Raw genomic sequence first — 20,975 nt, forward strand, 5'->3', positions numbered from 1 at the left:
GTATCACGTCAGCTTTCGCTGACGCCGAGCTCACCGAGATCTGCCTCCACTCTGTCCGCGCAACGATATTTAGGATGACCAACAGGACGGCGTCCCGTTGGTCGACCCAAGAAGGCCCTTTTGGCTGTCCGATCTTCACCCATACTTTCGAGGTGGCCAAGCCACCGGAGACGATGCGCTTTGGTTTCACCTATTATGTTCGGCTATTAACTGTTCTATTTCGGCATTCTTTCGGATCTTCCAACTGCCATCGTCTCTTATGACGGGTCCCAGAATCTTCCTTAACACCCTACGTTCTGTGACGAAAAGGCTATTCTTATGCCCTTTATGTAATAAGGTCCAACGATGGACAGTTAAGGGTGTTGCTGTTTGCACAATGCGTAATGATACTAATGATAAGTAATACCATTAAGTGCTATTAAGTTATTACTATTTGTAAACCACATTGCAACGAGATAATATAAGTTTAATCTTGTACAGTCGCCATGATATTGGAGCGGCCAAGGTGTTCACAAACTCTGAACACGCACTCTAACTCCTTGACATCTTGGACGCTCTGAAATATCTGATGGCGACTGTACCTATACAGCCTAGGTATACTTCAACAGATTGTTACTATATCTTCATAAAAAGCTAGACGATGCATTTTCCGCTACACCTCACACCGCTAGTTTTATAACGTTTAATAGCTCTATAACGGCCTTTTCCGCTTAATCTTAAGACGTCGTAAGTGCACAGCAGTTTATACAGCATATATGTCGTATAGTAGCTGTGTAGAAGCGATATGAGTACACAATCGATTGCAGTGAGAAAATGGCATCGGCTGTTCTCTGGGTCGAACGTCGCCAGAACTTTTATAAGAAACTATCTTGTGTGACTCGCATAGTAATATCATACTTCTATTAGATAGATGCTTATAGGTATGTATATTATAATGTTAAGAGAGACGTGAGTTGTTCCTAATCTCTGTCGAAGTTTTTGAAGAAAATTGTTGTCTATCGCGGTATATTAGTAGTATAGAGTACGATACGAGGTAGATTTAATGTTGTATTCTGGTACAGTCACCTGCAATAGTAGGTATGTTACACAACGAAGGCCGCAAAAATATCTGACATGATCTTATTTTTAGAGTCATAAGAGCGTGTCAAATATTTTTGCTGCCTTCGAAGAATAACATTATTATTACAGGTGTGTACATGCACACCTAACTAAAGTGACACTATCTTAAAAAACAAAAGGGTGGTTTAATATACACTACCGGACGGTGGTGACTAACTAAACTACGTACTATTACTTAGACCAGACACTATTTAGACCAATTTTGTATCGTTCAGTCGACAAAAACATAGAAAATACAGAATCTATGAAGCCATCAAAGAACCAGTAAAAAGTGTACACTGGCCTACTTTAATTCCCGATTTCCACCGATTCCCGAAAATTAGAAACACAAAAACGCCTTGTTATATGATGAAGAGAAACATTGCTACGAAAAAGCTGCAGATAATTTCCAATAAAATGCCGTCTTTTGGGACCATGAGCAACCAAATGAGTTGCTTGTAATGTAACTTGGCGTGTGGGGACGTTCTTTTCATTTTGATTTCCCACTCCGGTGTTTATCACTATTATCATTATATCTTCCATTGTTATTGGTATTGATGCTTACATTTTATTTAAAAATTAAAAATGTATTCATGTAAGGAGCCAATTATTTATATTGTTGTCGATTTTTTTTTTCACATTACGACAAAATTCGGTGGATAAGTAGATAGAGTTATGTCACCGTAGGTATGTCCTAAAAATTTTCCTGTAAGTTACGGAAACGTATGACATTTTCGTAAATCAATCCCATTTTGGGATTACATATTAATTCCGCCCAGAATAAACTGCTCTTCAAACCAACCAAATTGTATTTATTTATTTAAACTTTATTGTACAAATCTACAAAAAGGCATGCAGTTTTTGTAAAAATGCAGAAGTTACCTATTTACTGTAAGCGTTAGTTTCATCGACGTTAAATGCTAGAAAGTTCGTAAAAGAATATGCGAGCTACAGAAATATTGTCCCCTTCCCCAAAAAATAATAGGAATAGTTAGTGAGCTAATTATGAATAACTGTTGTTCTTGTTTTTCTATGGTAAACAATAGACCACCTACATCAATAGTCGTCAAAAGCGCATTTCCTTCCACTGCAGTATATTCCTTCACAAAATAAAAAACAACCGACTGAAAAACCCGACTAAGGTGTCAAAATAGATCCATTTTTCACTAACAAGACCAAACACTAACATGATTCAAAAAACAACGTTAACACAATACTCATAAAGTTGCAATCAGAAAAAAATGCACTCCCACCGGCTCTCTACAAAAACAGTTGACACTAGCTTAGCCGCTCGATTATAGCTCTTAACGAATCGACTTACAGATTACAGACAACAAATACGGACGTTGTGCACACAAACAAAAAACATGCATTCCAAATCCAAATTTCGAACGATTAGTACAGAACACGGAAAGTACTATATTTGATGACGGTTAGTATATAACACGGAAAGTACAGGACGTACGTAATTTTGCCGGGTTGTACGGGGGTGGGTTCGGTACGGTTGGTGCGGTAGGCGCGTGGTATCGATCGGTCCGGGGAGGGCGCGCAGCGAAGGTGCGCCGTGCGGCACGGTCGGTCGTGCACTAGCGCTGAACGGGAGAGATGGACAAAGAATCGTTATGTACAGACGGGGCATTTGTTTTTGCGGTGTAACTTGTTAATTGTTTCAAATTTTGCTGTACGGAAATAGGAGTGACATGACTTCGTTTTATTGATCTATTGGGTACCCTAAGCTAAGGGTAATCCATTTTTAAAGGCCTATGAGACGGATGGATCAGGACAAAGTTTGAATTAGTACGAATACACCCATAAATGATGACCACAACCAGTATTCCTAGAGCATAAATGCACAAAAACGACAAAGAAGAAGAAACGCTTTACCACTTTAGCTCCATCTTGTTAGCCGTGTCCACTTTTTACCGCGACTTACGAAGAGAGCCTCACGGTTCTCCGCAACTTCTTGCCAAGAATTCTAGGAACTAATTTTACCTAAAGAGGAAACTAGGCCTTACTTTTTTAATTCTATGATATAGGAGGCAAACGAGCAGACGGATCACCTGATGATAAGCGATACCGCCGCTCATGGACACCCGCAACAACAGAAGTGCGTTGCCGGCGTTTAAGATGGGAGTACGCTCTTTTCTTGAAGGTTTGAAGGTCGTATCGGTCCGGAAATAGCGCAGGCGACAGTTTATTCCATAGTTTAGCTGTGCGAGGCAGGCTAAGTATTATTGGGTATTAGTTACTGGGTATGGCAAGTCTGTAAACGTTCAGTCTATGATCAAACGCACCGCGGCGCCCGCTGCGACTGCGCCGAGCCGCGGCGAGCGTCAATTGTTTATTTATAAACACCATGTATCACCGGTCGGCAAGGCGAAGGATCACAGAGTGCAGGTGAAGGGTGAAGTTGATTGACATTGGATTACGCACTATTTACATCGGTTATCCTAAGGTAAGGTGGGGTAAGACTATCACCGGGGCAAGAGAAACACTTGTATGGAATCCTCATACAGTTAGTCTTGTCCCGAGCATAATATATTATGTTCGTCTTACCCCACCTTACCTTATAACAGTTAATGATAAGCATTATCCTACTAATATGGATTATAAAATGTCATTCTATAGAACTTGCTAACTATGTAAACAAGTCACTAGAAATTGCCATTCAGAGACAATTTTAATATGGCGGTTTGTTTACATTGTTAGCAAGTTCCATAGAATGACACTTTACATAAATGTTTGTAAGTTTAGTTTGGATGGTTGATACTTCACGTAAAAAGAGTACCTACGATGAAAGTTGGCACCGAATTCAACCCCTAAAAGCGTGTAATGTTGGTTCCAGTTTAGTACGAGACTATTCGTAACGAATCGTAAAATAAAATACGAGTAAACTCGAGATGGACAATAGATAATGGAGTGAAAGTTGTCGGGGTACAGAATACGCGTTTTCAGGTCATGCGAATTGTATCGAATCGTTTTATTGTGAGATTGCTTTGTTCAACCGTATCGTGGTTTATTTAAAAACAGAATGAATTATGCCGCAGATTTATTTTTTAACCGACTGTAAAAAGCAGGTTATTTTAACGGCTAGTCTCCGATTTCACAACAGGACCTATTTAGAAAATCCTTACTAATATTATAAATGCAATTTGCGAACTTCGATTTTCGCGGTTACTTGTATCCCTGATGGCGACAGTAAAGAAACAATAATTCAGGTTCGACATTTCCCCGTACAACTTATTTCCTGCATCGTTACTTTACTTGGAAGTTTCCTCGCTGACGTAACGTAACTGAATGTGGAACAATACCTTCAGAACCAGGTCAAGGGGCATGTTTGTACGAAAATCGTAATACCTACGGTTACGATTTCACACGTATTTGATTGCAAACAAGTTAAATTAAAGCATATTGTCTTTGGTTCCTCTATACCCCTGGCCTTTGCGTCTATTGCAGACGATTTATGGTGTAACACCGGAGAGACAATGACCTCTCCACGGACATTACACCACTTGGGACGGAATTAAGGAAACGCAGGGATGCCCAGCACCTGCATTACTCTCTCGGCTTTACTGTCTTAAACCACAGGAAAGGCGAGCCAATACGTGTGGAGGCAGGTCGGCTGCAGGAATCTGCCGCTTATTTCAGGTTGGACCCTACTCGCGCTTTACGGTAACTTGCAGCAGTAGTAGTAGTAAAAGACTTTATTGTACTAAAATCAAAACAAAACAGGAAAAATAACATACGTCAATAGTACAAAGGCGAACTTATCCCTTTAAGGGATCTCCTCTAGTTAACTAGTCTTTTGTTACCGCGATAGTTACCTACTCATGAAACGGGTTAGGGTTATCTTACCTATAATTAATTAAAAACACATCCTTCGTGGTCAACGGGAGTCGAGAATTAAATATGTCAACGGATTATAGCACGTATATAATTACGAGTATATTTTATATCCGTTTACTAGTTTAAATTCGATTACTATAGTTAGAAAACATAGTGTGCGCCATTTTGGGGTTCTCCTGTCGTTTCAAATTTCGAAGTCAGTATGTCGGTGAGCACATGTCTCTGTGACTCATTTCATTTCCTTCCCGAGAGTATAATGCCCGCTCTTACGGCACGGCACCGGTTATGTGACGTAATGACTCACGCAAACACGGTAACAATTAAAATGAATATCCATTGATTTTTAGCGTTATTGAGTGTCCCACTGCTGGGCAAAGGCCTCTGCCTTTACCCAGCAGTCCCTTCAAGTCCACGACTCCCGATTTTATCCATTTTTAGATGTCTTTAATAGAGGAGGAGGTACTTTTTTCGTGTTGCTTTATCTAAGTTTAATTTTGTAGTATTCACTGTGACTTTTCAGGCTTTTTTTATTTAAGTAAACGCTTAGGAACGGTCGAAAGTATTAATTTATGACCCATTTCGTACCTTGTCACAGTGACAATCAATCAATATGAATGTCGCTAGAGACTTCATACTATTGTCACTGTGACAAGGTTGTCTTATTTCGAGTTAGCTAATTTTTTAATGATGAAAATGAAAAAATGTTTATTCGGTTTAAGAATTACATACTTTTGCAGTTGTAAGTTTAGGCGCCTCTTTTTAAGTAGGTAACAAATACTTGTGTTAAGAGGCACCGCTCTTCCTTAGATGGTAATTGAACAACAATATATATATATATATATATTTTAAATTAATATAGAAATGGAAAGAAATAAGATTAACACACCAGTAAATAACAAAAGTAATTACTTATATAAGTTTAATTTAACCTAATGAGAAAATGGACTTGCAAGTCCATATGAGTGTGTATGTGTGTGCGCGAAAAATGTTTTAGGACTAATTGATTGAATCAATCATGACGATTGCTCTATATTTAGATTAAACTTGGACTTATAGTCCCTAGTTGAGTCGTTACTTTAACATATAATCATATTCCACAGTAAGAAACCGTAACAAATGTGGAGTTTGGCAAGACGCGATGATGTCCATATAAGTTGGCAAGCTGACAGTGCGGTGTTCTTTGCTGCGTACTGCGTACATGATATTTATCACGAAAATACACAATGTGCAATATATATGTAGGATGAGCCAGACCTAAGATTCCCTTATCGAATGGTACTATTATAGCTATTGCGTCGATTCCTGGCCCCGTAGACAACAAGCCAATCGCTAACGTTCCGTAGCGAAAGGACTACAACTGTCACTGTCACATTAATTGACTAATATGAAAGAGTGATAGAGAGACACAAAGCGATTCGATGACGAAGCGATAGCGCTTGTCACCTTGGCTAGGCCGCCTGTTTGCCTGGCCTTATTCTGTGATTCGGCGGCTGCGTTTTTAGGGTACCGTACCCAAAGGGTAAAAACGGGACCCTATTACTAAGACTCCGCTGTCCGTCTGTCTGTCACCAGGCTGTAACTCACTGAACATTTTCACAGATTATGTACTTTTGTTGCCGCTATAACAACAAATATTAAAAACAAAATAAAATAAATATTTAAGTGGGGCTTTTCAAAAGCGACCGTGGTATAATGGTATTGCTGTTGAAATATAGAGAACAAATGGTACGACTACTTATGTACCTACCTACAAATGTTCCAGCATTATAAATAAGTTGACGTTTGCGTATATTCGTCGTCCGACCTTCAGCCTTCAGGATAATTGTGACAAACACGCAACTTTCGGACAATGTTTCGAGTTGACAAATGACGGTGCGTGATTTTGCACCATAATTTAAGACCAAAGTTCATTTTTTTGTAAAATAAAAGTTAGTTAAATTGGCACTGTTTTGGTATATGTAATTAGTATGAATAATTGAATACCTATATTTGATTATAAGTACCTATATGAGGTACATATTGCAACTTTCCTTCAGCGAACGACCTGTGTTATTAATTAATTACATACCTATACAAAGATGCTAAGCTGATACATTGGCATGTACATACAGGTATACATATACCCAATCTGCCCGTTTCCTACCGTAAATGTAGGTCCCCTAGAATTTGGTAGAGATAAGCGTGCTATAAAACCTACGCCATAACCTAAAGACCTACTTTTGTATGAATTCGGTCAAGCCGAAAAACGACTTTGTGATTTGAATCTTCTAACTTTGTCTTAAAGTCCAAAATGTGTAATTACTTATTGTATGGTTACAAATGGATATACATACATGTAAGTACTTCATAATGTATGTTTATGATTCATGAGTGTTTATTTGAAGCCTTCATATTTTGGTTTTAATTGGAACGAAAAATATATTATCTATAGCTTTTGCCCGCGACTTCGTCTGCGTGGAGTTAGTAATTTAGGCAGCTTATTTTTACCCCATCTGCTTTTTATCGATTTCCCATGCAAATTTCCACCCCCCTTCTCACCCCCTTCACTATCTAAATCCCGCCTCCCCCCCCCTTCCCTGTCTAAATATCCGATTTCTGAGATAAAAATTACCCTATGTCCTTCCCCGGGACTCAAACTATCTCCATATCAAATTACAACTAAATCGGTTCAGCGGTTTAAGCGTGAAGAGGTAACAGACAGACAGACAGACACACTTTCCCATTCATAATATTAGTATGGATTTACCAAGTAGGCGCTTATGAACGTCAAAGCTACGCCGGCTTTAGAGCCGGTAGGATTAGTCCTACACCTATTTTTTTTTTACAATAGAGTTCATTCATCTCAAGTTAATAGGGTTGTCACCTTGCCGTTTACCGTACTGTGTTTACGTGCAGTCGATCGTAGGTAACATTCAAGAATAAACAATACACAGAAGTGCAAGGCGATTTGTCGTAACTGGAGGTCGTTGACCTAAATATAGGGCTGCCACCTGCTCTCGGTCATTGTGTTAACTGCAGTTTCAGAATGCGAATAACGAGCTAATTGGAATAGCGTGAAGTTTCAGACAGTTAATACATAGCGTAACATGCAAGTCAACGTCAGTGTAACGGTGTAATGCGGGGTTATTCACCTGGATATAGGGCTGGCACTCATTTGACGTAAAGTATAATTTTAACTTGGCTTGACACGCTGCCGTGGGCCGGGTACGAACTTGGGTAAAACAATTATTTTCGGGACAAGAAACCATTTCGACCATTAGAAAAAAAACATATGTATACTATAGTATACACTGTAACGTTCGTATGAGACATTGGCAAATATCCAAGGACTGGCCTTACGTGCACTAAGAATGGTGCTAGTTCAGCGGTGTTACTCACAAATTCGAGCCAATCGTGCTGTCTAATGCAACTAGTTGCGACCAATCGCGCGCGTGATGCGAACTTATCAACCAATCGCGTTGTGGCGTTAGACTGCACGATTGGCTCGAATTCGTGTGCGTGACACCGCTTTACTGATATATGTCAATGGTATGAGATATTTTATACCTTCTCTCTCATTTTTTATCGCTGTTTACTGAAGTTATTAATGTATATGCACTGACTTAATATAAAAGAAATAGACACACAAAGCAGAACAATAACGTCAACAAATGTGGATCCCAATGACGTTTCGCACCATTTGCATTGATGATAAAAACGCTTACGTAAATTTTGAGTCAAGATAAATGTTTCATACATAAAAGAGCTTAATGTCGTAAGCATTAAGTGTCAAATTTGCAAACAAGAGGTAACAACACTGATAAAAAATTTAGTCCGATGGCACTAAACGTAACGTATTTACGTCAAACAACGTCAAACGAGAATAATGAACGAATAGAGTCACTTTGGTACACTTTATTAGGTATTACTGTACAGAAAAACCAATTGAAGTAATAAATAAAACAAATTTAATTTAATCGGGAGCTCAAATAAAATTAAATCGTTGTTCAAATTCAAACAAATTTAATTTTTAATAAGTAAGTATATGTCTTTAACCTTTTAACTGCCAGCAATTTTTGATCGAGCGTGCTCGTGTCGCCACCGACAGTAATTGTACCACGCAGAGTAAGGTTGGCATAGTTCCGGGAGTTATAAATGTGCTGTAAAAACCTAATCAGATAACTTATTAAATATAAAAACAACTTATTAAATAAAATAACTTGTGTATTTTAGATCTACATTTACTCATCGCACGGGTGCACGGGGACATTTATTGGTACTGATTGGATTTTTGAGAGGTGGGTAATTTTTGAAGTGAAAACTTCTTTAGCGGCGCTGGGCACTTTTTGAGGTGGGGAAAAAATGATAAACTCGAGACAGCGTAAGGCGATCACATGGCCGTAAGGGGCGTAAGGCGATCACGTGACCGTAAGCCCCGTAAGGCCACTCATAATTTAGATGGCATTTAAATCAATAAAGAAAAACTCAATGTTATTTGACATTTATGTTGCGGACTCCTTTTCAAGACTCTTTACCTATGTTCAAATAATTTGACGTTGTCATGGCAGTATGTAAATAAACATGTCAATGAAAAAGTGTGATCTTATTTGAGAATGATAATAATATATAATAAATAAATAGAATACCTCCGCTAAACGTATGTATCGTGTTACCGGGCGTCGGTAACATAGTGAGGTGAGTTTTCACTTCTATCGGCACTCCTGGAGTGCAACCGTTGTTGCTTGTTTTTATAAAGTTCATACTTTATAAAAAAAATCCTGTGGTTGTCACTGTGTTCAGACAGGTTTGCATTTACAGTTAGTCGATATAAGCCCTTATTGGTGGTGTATATGTAGGAAACAGGGAAATGGGCCGAAAACACAAGTGTCGTTTTGCCTTGTTTAAAACTGCATCACCCCTATCTCTTTCTATAATTAAATAGCAGTCCACTTTGCACGTGTTATATGTTTTCTTGGAAATCTTGAATTTAAACATAATGTTATTCGTTACGAATGCCATATAAAAATATAAAAAAATATTGACCTCACATCGACTCATTAGATTTTTGTTCCTTGACATCCCTTCTTTGGTACTAACAAATTAATTTATTCAAAACCATAAAATTACCACCAGATTACATAAATTATGTAATGCTATCCCAAGAACTAACCGAAAGAAATACATTCCATCCTTTTTCCTTGTTTTATCATTGTTATTTTTACATATTTCGACGGCACATTTCGTAATTGTTGACAACTTCACATTTGAGCGTTTCAAACAAGACTAAACGAAAAAGTAATGCATGATCTGTTTTAACATCACTTTTGTGGGGCCATTTTTTGCGGCTGATTGGGTATCCAGTTCTTTATTCTATATCAATGTGTATATGTAATGTATTACTTCGAGACAAACGGGAAAATATTGGAATGTCGGAGCTTCATGTTTGTACAACCCTACAGCTGACCCATTTCAGCCGCTCTCGATGTTTGCATGCACACGGCCTCTCAGGCCAATTCGAGTTTTAGTTATTCGATCTATTTCCGATATGATACTGATCTGTCAGTGTCAAAAGTGAAATTTCTTCAACCAAAAACGTCAGTTTTGACACTGACAGATCAGTATGATATCGGAAACAGATCGAATAACTAAACCTCGAATTGGCCTGTCTGTAACCCACAGCGAATCACTTTGTAGCCTATTATTTCAGTATGCAATATGCAGTCACTCCCCAGCTGTTTTTTTCGTCGTTTTCTCCTTACGACGACGAGCACGACGTGTCGGGGACTAGTAGCGACACGGCTTGCCCGACTATAATAAACACTACAGTCTAGCACTTACCTAGGTCCCGGTTGCGTGTTGTTCACCCCGTCATCCGCGTCGTAGAAGCAGTCTTCGTCTTCTGACGACGAGTACGACGTGTCGGGGACTAGTAGCGACATGGCTTGCCCGAACTATAATAAACACTACAATCTAGCACTTACCTAGGTCCTGGCTGCGTGTTGTCCACCCCGTCGACCGCGTCGTAGAAGTCGTCTTGTCCTTATGGCGACGAGTACGACGTGTCGGGGACTAGTAGCGACATGGCGTGCCCGACTATAATAAACACTACAGTCTAGCACTTACCTAGGCCCCGGCTGCGTGTTGTTCACCCCGTCATCCGCGTCGTAGAAGCCGTCTTCGCCTTCTGACGACGAGTACGACGTGTCGGGGACTAGTAGCGACATGGCTTGCCCGAACTATAATAAACACTACAATCTAGCACTTACCTAGGCCCCGGCTGCGTGTTGTCCCCCCGTCGTCCGCGTCGTAGAAGTCGTCTTCCCCTTGACGACGAGTACGACGTGTCGGGGACTAGTAGCGACATGGCTTGCCCGAACTATGATAAACACTACAGTCTAGCACTAGCACTTACCTAGGCCCCGGCTGCGTGTTGTCCACCCCGTCGTCCGCGTCGTAGAAGTCGTCTTTGCCTTCTGACGACGAGTACGACGTGTCGGGGACTAGTAGCGACATGGCTTGCCCGAACTATAATAAACACTACAGTCTAGCACTAGCACTTACCTAGGTCCTGGCTGCGTGTTGTCCACCCCGTCGTCCGCGTCGTTGTCCCCTTCTGACGATGAGTACGACGTGTCGGGGAATAGTAGCGACATGCCTTGCCCGAACTGTAATAAACACTACAGTCTAGCACTTACCTAGGTCCCGGCTGCGTGTTGTCCACCCCGTCGTCCGCGTCGTAGAAGTCGTCTTCCCCTTCTGACGACGAGTACGACGTGTCGGGGACTAGTAGCGACATGGCTTGCCCTGCGAAATTTGACTTTGTTAGTATGGCGATAGAGCTCAAGTTATAACGGTAAAAAGCGTATTTCAATAGTGTTTTAGAATATTCTGGCAGGGTAGAGGATTGTTGCAATCTAAACTGAACCTTATTTCAATAGTAATAGACTCACTTGTCGCTTCGATGGTTTCCAATGGCAGTGAGGATGTGGAAGTAGACAGTTCTCGGCATTCGGAGCCCAGCTCCACGTGCGGAGACACGTCTGATGAACCTGGATGTGGAAACCAATGTATTCTAAACTTAAATTAAAATTGAAAACAGGTAATAACAACAATACATTACAGACTGTTGGCAGTGGACCGTGAATGAACTGTACTTATACCATTTTTATTACATCTCTGTTTAGATAGATAATGCCTTTAGGCAGTCCGCCATTTGTACATTTTATTTGTATTTTGTGCAATAAAGTTTAAATAAATAAATAAACTGTAAAGCTGTAGGTTATGTTGCGTACAGGCTCTCATTGTAGGCTTAGTTATAAGAGTCTGAAAAACTGAGTCTAGTCTTCAAGCAGAGGACTCAAATGACTCGAGTCCTACCCAACACTAACAGCACGACTACCACCTGTTTGTCACTGACATTAAACGTCATAGAGAACGTAATTTACTTTCTATGCATCTCGCTCGTACTCGCATATAAGTGCAAGCGAGATGTATAGAAAGTAAATTACGTTCTCGAAAGCGTTTATCCTCTAGCCTCCCAGAGACCTATAAAAAGGTCTCCTGTTCCATTCTAATTTGAACTTTGTGTTGACAAAATAAAATTTCATTTTGCTTGGCAAGGTTTGACGTATGGCCGGCTAGAGGTTATGTCAGTTTTGACACTGTTAATGACTCATGGTACGGGCTCAGGAGTGTGAATTAAATTTTTAACAAGCAGAAACGTCTGCGAACGGTGCTATGGTTATGAGTGTGATGTTATACCTTGTTTGATATGTGTTTGTGAGGTACTTGTAGGTCCTTGGTAGACACCGTTTACGGGATTTACTGTATTCTGAAAGAAAATGAAGGCCATTACAAAGCGAACTTAATACAATACAATAACAGACCAAACAAAATTATGTGTTAGTGTAAAAATATCATACAGGGTGGATCAAATATTTCTTGTTATTTTTTGCCTTTAGCCAGAAGAAAATAACAAAATATAAAGCGAAAATTAGAAAAAAGTTTCTAATAGATTATGTTAAATTGGGTCATCTTGGTCGGGTTTCCGAACAAGATGACCCGTAACCCCCGGAGATAGCCCGGGGATGACCCGTGAGTGACCCGTTTTTAATATATTTTTTCTACTCCCGTACTTTTATTTGTCATTTAAAGGGTCGTGCACACATCTTTAAAACCCTATCTTAAAGTTGTCAAGACAAGTCTTTAGTCTATTCCCTAAAAAAGCATTTGTGCATACACGCAGTATCTTTTTGGCTCTTTTACAATACTTCGTGTAATGGCCACTTAAAAAATACATTGTTGCCAACCTTATAGTCATAACACACTGTCGCACCGCAACGCGACCTTGGTTCGTCGCACCCATAAGTGAGAGCGAGAAAGAAATATATCTTTCTCGCTCTCGCTTATGGGTGTGAATATCATATCTGACAAATAAGTGAACCATAGACATGTTTTTTTTTTTAATTTCATTCATTCTTTTCCCGCTCGTAGCCTCCATTCTTTGCTACTTCTTGAATATTGTTAATCTTGAATATGAATACTATTGTGCCTGTCGAATGAAAACTTAACTTTTATGTTAAAAAACAGTGTGTGGATGAAGACAAAAACTTAGTGTCTACGCCTGAAGAAATATCAGTAATACCTAGCACAAGAATCACTAAAAACATAGATACCGTAGGTAAATATTTGTTAAATTTACAATTTTATTTCAAAGTGTTTGGTCGTAGAAAAAGTATTGTATGCAACGTTATTTAACTGAGTCAAAAAATACTCGTGGCGTCTTTATTAACAATTTTCGGCTTCGCCTCAAATTGTTACTCACGCCACTCGCCTTTTTTGACCCCTCTTAAACAACGGTTGCATAAAATACTATAATACCTATGTCTGTGTCTCACGGAAGTTTTGTTATTAAAACGACCGTTATATTATTATGTTTAGGTCAGTAAGTTTTAATGAAAAGTGGACTAACATACTGTAACAAGCTTATTCGAAACTGTGGCGAAGCATCATATTGCTACACATATACGAGTATCATACTGTTATAAATATGTCGAAAAATAAATATTTGACTTTTCTTAGTTTACTATAATCACTACATAGTATAAAACAAAGTCGCTTCCCTGTCTGTCTGTCTGTCCGTACGCTTAGATATTTAAAACTACGCAACGGATTTTGATGCGTTTTTTTTTAATAGATAGAGTGATTCAAGAGGAAGGTTTATGTATAATTTGTTAACCCGTGCGAAGCCGGGGCGGGTCGCTCGTATAATATAAAGGGCCAGTAGTAACAACCTCACTTGACGGATCAGAAAGATCAACTTCACTCAGCAGTAAACTATGAATTTTATTGTATGGGAACTTTCCCATACAATAAAACCTTACGGTACCTGTACCAAAGAAAGCCCATTGTGTTTTTTTCTTATGTTTAAGGAAAGCTCGATTCTCCGTAAAGACGTAGTTACGCTCTCATTTTTAAACGACTAGTTAGATTGCTCTGAAACTTTGTACTTACAATAGGATAAGGTACCATAGTTTAAAAAAATTGTTTGTTTTATAAAGTGGAACTATGCTAATTACAGAAGTAGATATACCTCATGTCATTGCATGTGCAAAGTTTCATTACAATCCAATACGTAGTTTTAAAATGAGAACGAAACTCCGTTTGTATGGGAAGGTGAAAAAAAAATTAACCGGGCAACTAAAATATTAAACAGGAACTTTCATTGGGCATATAATAATATAATTTGGCTGTGCATTAATATTTTAGCACCAAAAATATATTTTTGCCCCAAATATAAGCATCATATTATTAAAAAAACGGGCAGCAAAATCAAGCTACCCAAAAAAATTATAGGGAACTTAAAGTGATAGGTTGGCGTCTAAAATAATAAATTGGCAACTAATATTGTAAAGCGAACATAAAATTTAGTTGTCATCTAGTTGTTCACACCTAAGTAATCAACTAATCATAACTGAGCATATCGTTTCAGCTAGGTGATATTTTAACACGAAAGCAGTTAAAATTTAATGAATATTGGTCACTTTTTACACAAAACACCTCAAATTAATTTACCAATACGCAATGGTCAGTATACTTATAGTCGAAATTTCTAATCATGAAACGCCTAATGGCCATTATACCATTAGATCTTTAAATTTTTTATTACTAATTTCAATAGTTACCACTGTGTTCTGCTAGAGTCAACAGATAGGTGCGACGACGAGCGAAGCGAGAAGGAGCGTGTTAGGTTGACCGTGTAATGACCAAATAAAATATTTTAAAAGAACTTCACTTTTTAATTAATAGATAGCCGTTTTCTTTTTAAAATGTGCTTCATAAATGGTCTCCAATATATTAATTCAGTTGCCAAATAAATACTTGGTACCTGCCCTGCCTAAAAATAATCAGAAGCTGTAACGGCATTAAAATACAACTCATATTGACATATTTAAGGCTCCGTTTTTGTTGCCAAACTATTAATTTTAGTAGCCATTTCTATTTTTATAAACTACCCAAATTCGATTAATTAGTTGACCGGTTAAATACGTGCCCATATTAAACTTGCTGTGTTGTCTATGGTATGGACATAAACGTAACATTTGAACCCATTCGCACTTATAAAAGTATGAAATTTTGTAAGTTATCAATAATGATCGGACACCGGTAGCATTTTATGTCATTTTGACGTCCAACGTAATGACTAATTGTTCGGTTAAAGCTATAAGAGTATTACGTTGGACGTCAAAATGACATAAAATGCTACCGGTGTCCGATCATTAGTTATCAAGCTTATGAACCGGACCTTCTATGGTGCAGGTACCTTATACGAGGTGGAAAGCAGAGATGGTTCATGTGGTTCGACCGCTATGAAACGTTAAATTAATAAGCAGAGCTCGGCGGGGGTGAGCTATTTTCCTTATAATATGTGATGTATGGGTTAATTTAAACACATATTATTATAAAATATGTAAGCAGAGTATATTCAGCACAAGAGTAAAAACAAGAACACGAATAGAAAGCTAACAAGCACGTCAATCACATTTAGATATGTCATATGCCGTCGGCCAGGGTTACAGTAAGTAGGTTACTATCCTACAGATATGAAACCTCTAACAATATGACGTAAGACTTGTCAAATTATAAGGTAAATAGCTCACCCCCGCCGAGCTCTGGTAATAAGTAATTTCAACTATATATGGCAAAGCGCTATTATACGAGTAAAAGAAGAAGTTTGTCCCAGTATCATCTCAAGTTTCCACCCTGTATATGATATGAATACGTCAGCATCAATCTACAGTACCTTAGCTATTTGTAGAAGCACTATGGAATGTTTAATGTTATCCAACATTGCCTGCAAAGGAAAAACATTGAAAATTATAATAAAAACGTAAAATTCATGTGAATTTAAGCTCGCTGCAGGCGTTCGTGTATTTACGCTTTGAAAGCTGAATCTATAATCTTTAAAGTGGGGTCCCTTTGTTTCCCATAAACTTGCAAGTCATGTTATCATTAGTCCTAAAACTGAAACCTGTTAACATTTCAGAATTTTCGTAAGGTTATCCTATAGATAGGTTAAGTTAGGTTTGTTTTATATATAACTGTAGTATACTGGCACATTGGCTAGATCAGGTCAAGCCTTTAGCGACTTATGTCAAATAGGCTGGCCTGTAGGTTTTAAGAATAATTTAATTTATTTTACTAACATAGTATTTAAGTTTTAGCTTAAGATTTATTTTTATTTTGTAACTAACACGATATGGATGCTTTATCTGAAATAAAGATAATTGAATTGAATTTATGGCAATCCTGAAAAGCGACGCGTTTCTGAACCAAATAAATTATGAATAACGAAAATGCGGGCAAACATTACATTATGACTTAAAACTTTTTGGGAAACAATAGAGACCTCTTTAAAGTGTTTATAATGTTAAAAAAAAAGAAAATAGATTTATTAATTTTATAATGTTTTGGTTGTAGAGTTCTATATTGATGATGATGAGATAAATATATATATTTTTGACGCATTCATCGAAATAGTTGAGCACAATACACAGTCCTATGTATGTATATGTTTAGCAAATTAGATAAACTTCTGAATGATGACATTTAGAACGGTTTTGGGTTAATAACGGTTTTTCGAAACGTCTTTAAATATATCGCATCTTATCACGATTTCATGTTACAAATATTTACATTAACTTTACTATGTATGCTAGAGGGCAAGTCACACTGGCTGCGTGCACGTGCGCTAAAATGTTTGAGCCGCACGCACACGTCACGCAAGCGATGTGCACGTGCACATCTACACATACGCATCCGGTGTGCACAGGCCTTTACGCTTAGCGATGTGACATAAATAGGGTTGGCGCCCTGGCAAGAAATGTCATCAGGTATTTTTACAGCCCCATAGGCATAATGACATACTGCAGTGTTTTTCAACCTGTCTGTTTTTTCATACCGAGAGAGATGGGATATCCCCACTAGTAACAACTGGTGGGATTTCTAGTCATTTATTATTATTGGGAATGGGTTGAAAAACACTGGATATTGTATGTATGGAAAATTGAGGGTACTCACATTGGAATGGTCTAATATAACTTGTCCTTTCGCCTTCTCATGCGGGTCACCCAGCTCTGATACCCTGAGTGTCATTTTCTGAAAAGAAACAAATTGCACATTCAATTATTATTGAAATGTTGTGTGGCAATAATTACTAGAAACTTGGTTATTGTAATATCTAGAGTTTTTCCAATTTCTTCTGATCTCATTCAAAGGTTAAATTAGAAATATCGAAAAATAAATCTTCTGAGCACTACCTAAAACAAGTCTGTCACGTTCTAACAAGTATGTCAGTGCGAAAGTGACAAGCATAGACAGGTGATAAAAATCGTACCATGCTACAGCCGCTAGAGTGAGTAATTGACAACATTGGTAAACATGGCAGACTTTTTAAAAGAACATTCAGCGCTGAAACCACCCAGGCCTTATGAGATCGACGATCGTGACGCAATATCGTGGAGAGAAACAGCTGTAGTGTGCAAGCAGTACCTCCACCAGCTCGATCATGACCTGCAGGTACGCGTCCGCCTCCGCGATCCGCCACTCGAGGTCGCTGTTGTGCCGCGCGCTCGGCGCTGGAACGATACCATGTGTAGCGGCTAGTGTGAGAGAGACAGCTGTAGTGTGCGAGCAGTACCTCCACCAGCTCGATCATGACCTGCAGGTACGCGTCCGCCTCCGCGATCCGCCACTCGAGGTCGCTGTTGTGCCGCGCGCTCGGCGCTGGAACGATACCATGTGTAGCGGCTAGTGTGAGAGAGACAGCTGTAGTGTGCGAGCAGTACCTCCACCAGCTCGATCATGACCTGCAGGTACGCGTCCGCCTCCGCGATCCGCCACTCGAGGTCGCTGTTGTGCCGCGCGCTCGGCGCTGGAACGATACCATGTGTAGCGGCTAGTGTGAGAGAGACAGCTGTAGTGTGCGAGCAGTACCTCCACCAGCTCGATCATGATCTGCAGGTACGCGTCCGCCTCCGCGATCCGCCACTCGAGGTCGCTGTTGTGCCGCGCGCTCGGCGCTGGAACGATACCGTGTGTGGCGGCTAGTGTGAGAGAGACAGCTGTAGTGTGCGAGCAGTACCTCCACCAGCTCGATCATGATCTGCAGGTACGCGTCCGCCTCCGCGATCCGCCGCTCGAGGTCGCCGTGCCGCGCGCTCGGCGCTGGAACGATACCGTGTGTGGCGGCTAGTGTGAGAGAGACAGCTGTAGTGTGCGAGCAGTACCTCCACCAGCTCGATCATGATCTGCAGGTACGCGTCCGCCTCCGCGATCCGCCGCTCGAGGTCGCCGTGCCGCGCGCTCGGCGCTGGAACGATACCGTGTGTGGCGGCTAGTGTGAGAGAGACAGCTGTAGTGTGCGAGCAGTACCTCCACCAGCTCGATCATGATCTGCAGGTACGCGTCCGCCTCCGCGATCCGCCGCTCGAGGTCGCCGTGCCGCGCGCTCGGCGCTGGAACGATACCGTGTGTGGCGGCTAGTGTGAGAGAGACAGCTGTAGTGTGCGAGCAGTACCTCCACCAGCTCGATCATGATCTGCAGGTACGCGTCCGCCTCCGCGATCCGCCGCTCGAGGTCGCCGTGCCGCGCGCTCGGCGCTGGAACGATACCGTGTGTGGCGGCTAGTGTGAGAGAGACAGCTGTAGTGTGCGAGCAGTACCTCCACCAGCTCGATCATGATCTGCAGGTACGCGTCCGCCTCCGCGATCCGCCGCTCGAGGTCGCCGTGCCGCGCGCTCGGCGCTGGAACGATACCGTGTGTAGCGGCTGGTGTGAGAGAGACAGTTGTAGTGTGCGAGCAGTACCTTCATCAGCTCGATCATGATCTGCAGGTACGCGTCCGCCTCCGCGATCCGCCGCTCGAGGTCGCCGTGCCGCGCGCTTGGCGCGGGAACGATACCATGTGTAGCGGCTAGTGTGAGAGAGACAGCTGTAGTGTGCGAGTAGTACCTCCACCAGCTCGATCATGATCTGCAGATACGCGTCCGCCTCCGCGATCCGCCGCTCGAGGTCGCCGTGGCGCGCGCTGGGCGCTGGAACGATACCGTGTGTAGCGGCTGGTGTGAGAGAGACAACTGTAGTGTGCGAGCAGTACCTCCATCAGCTCGATCATGATCTGCAGGTACGCGTCCGCCTCCGCGATCCGCCGCTCGAGGTCGGCGTGCCGCGCTCGGCGCTGGAACGATACCGTGTGTAGCGGCTGGTGTGAGAGAGACAACTGTAGTGTGCGAGCAGTACCTCCACCAGCTCGATCATGATCTGCAGGTACGCGTCCGCCTCCGCGATCCGCCGCTCGAGGTCGCCGTGCCGCGCGCTCGGCGCTGGAACGATACCGTGTGTAGCGGCTGGTGTGAGAGAGACAACTGTAGTGTGCGAGCAGTACCTCCACCAGCTCGATCATGATCTGCAGGTACGCGTCCGCCTCCGCGATCCGCCGCTCGAGGTCGCCGTGCCGCGCGCTGGGCGCGGGTACGCTCCGCGACCAGCGCGACCTCCGACCGTGGCGGGAGATCGTGTCTTCGAGGGACCGGACCCAGCGCTCGCGTTCTGAACCGTCTCGGGCCTGGAATTTAAAATATTGTAATTATTATTTAAATCAATCACGATTAACATTATGTAAATAATCGCGAGCTTGCTATTATCAAGACTGAGACCTAAGAAATTTCTCAATAGGTCTGCCACTTCCACAAAAAATCTAACCAAATTCGAAATGTCAGTAAGGGCTCATTTAGACGGTGCGACAACTCGCATGCGAGTTTCATTACATTGCATCATTAGTTCGGTCGGCTGAATTGATGTAACCTCAATGGTCCGCAATGTAACTAAAATCATATAAGAGTTCGCGTCGTCTAAATGAGCCCTAACATTTTCTACTACCGTGCCATAATGGATCTGTACTTAGAGCAGAGGTATCTTGAGTCCTAAACGTTATACCTTTCGATCATCAATTCATCAGTCAAAATAGTCCTATTGAGAAGACTAAAACTTAGTTTTGTTGTGAACTTTACACTTGTTTAACAGACAAACTTAAACCTTATTAGTCCTATTACATAAAGTCCATGGTGTTGTTAGTACAGTACCTGGACTCATCGTCTATAACTCTATAGGTACCTAAGACGGCGGCGCGTAGACGGACGGAGCCGCACCACACCTACGTCATGCTATCTTCAACCTTGTTACAAGATCTGTAAGGTCCATAGTATATTTACCTGGAAATGAAAAGTCTTGTGATCCACTGTGATGGTGAACGTAGAATCGTCCTCATCGTCTATACCTATGACGGCGGCGCGCAGCCGCACGCAGCCTCGCCGTACGCCGCGTGTCATCTTCTCTTTAGACTGAAATGAAAGAGATAAAAGATGAGAAAAGTTGAAGATACCCAAAACATTCTTTACGGGAATACTATATAAACAATTTTCATATTTCTGTAAAAGTTACAATAGGTTGTTTTACAGTAGGTCAAACAGTAGAAAAGCTAAAACTTAGCGAT

At 41.0% G+C, this 20,975-nt stretch overlaps 1 protein-coding gene across 1 annotated transcript in view; it reads right to left on the reverse strand.

The window, feature by feature from the left end:
* Positions 1-20,975, reverse strand: part of LOC134655430 (oxysterol-binding protein-related protein 9) — a 140,213-nt gene that overhangs the window by 85,110 nt on the left and 34,128 nt on the right. Inside the window, exons 2-8 of the mRNA XM_063510898.1 lie at positions 20,695-20,823; positions 19,869-20,048; positions 17,503-17,580; positions 16,226-16,276; positions 12,685-12,754; positions 11,874-11,972; positions 11,619-11,727 (exon numbers count right to left, since the gene is read on the reverse strand). Coding sequence (XP_063366968.1) covers positions 11,619-11,727; positions 11,874-11,972; positions 12,685-12,754; positions 16,226-16,276; positions 17,503-17,580; positions 19,869-20,048; positions 20,695-20,823 — 716 coding nt within the window. The remainder of the gene's footprint in view (positions 1-11,618; positions 11,728-11,873; positions 11,973-12,684; positions 12,755-16,225; positions 16,277-17,502; positions 17,581-19,868; positions 20,049-20,694; positions 20,824-20,975) is intronic.

Source organism: Cydia amplana, chromosome 16, assembly GCF_948474715.1.
Source record: "Cydia amplana chromosome 16, ilCydAmpl1.1, whole genome shotgun sequence".
In the NCBI taxonomy this organism is placed as follows: Eukaryota; Metazoa; Arthropoda; class Insecta; order Lepidoptera; family Tortricidae; genus Cydia; species Cydia amplana.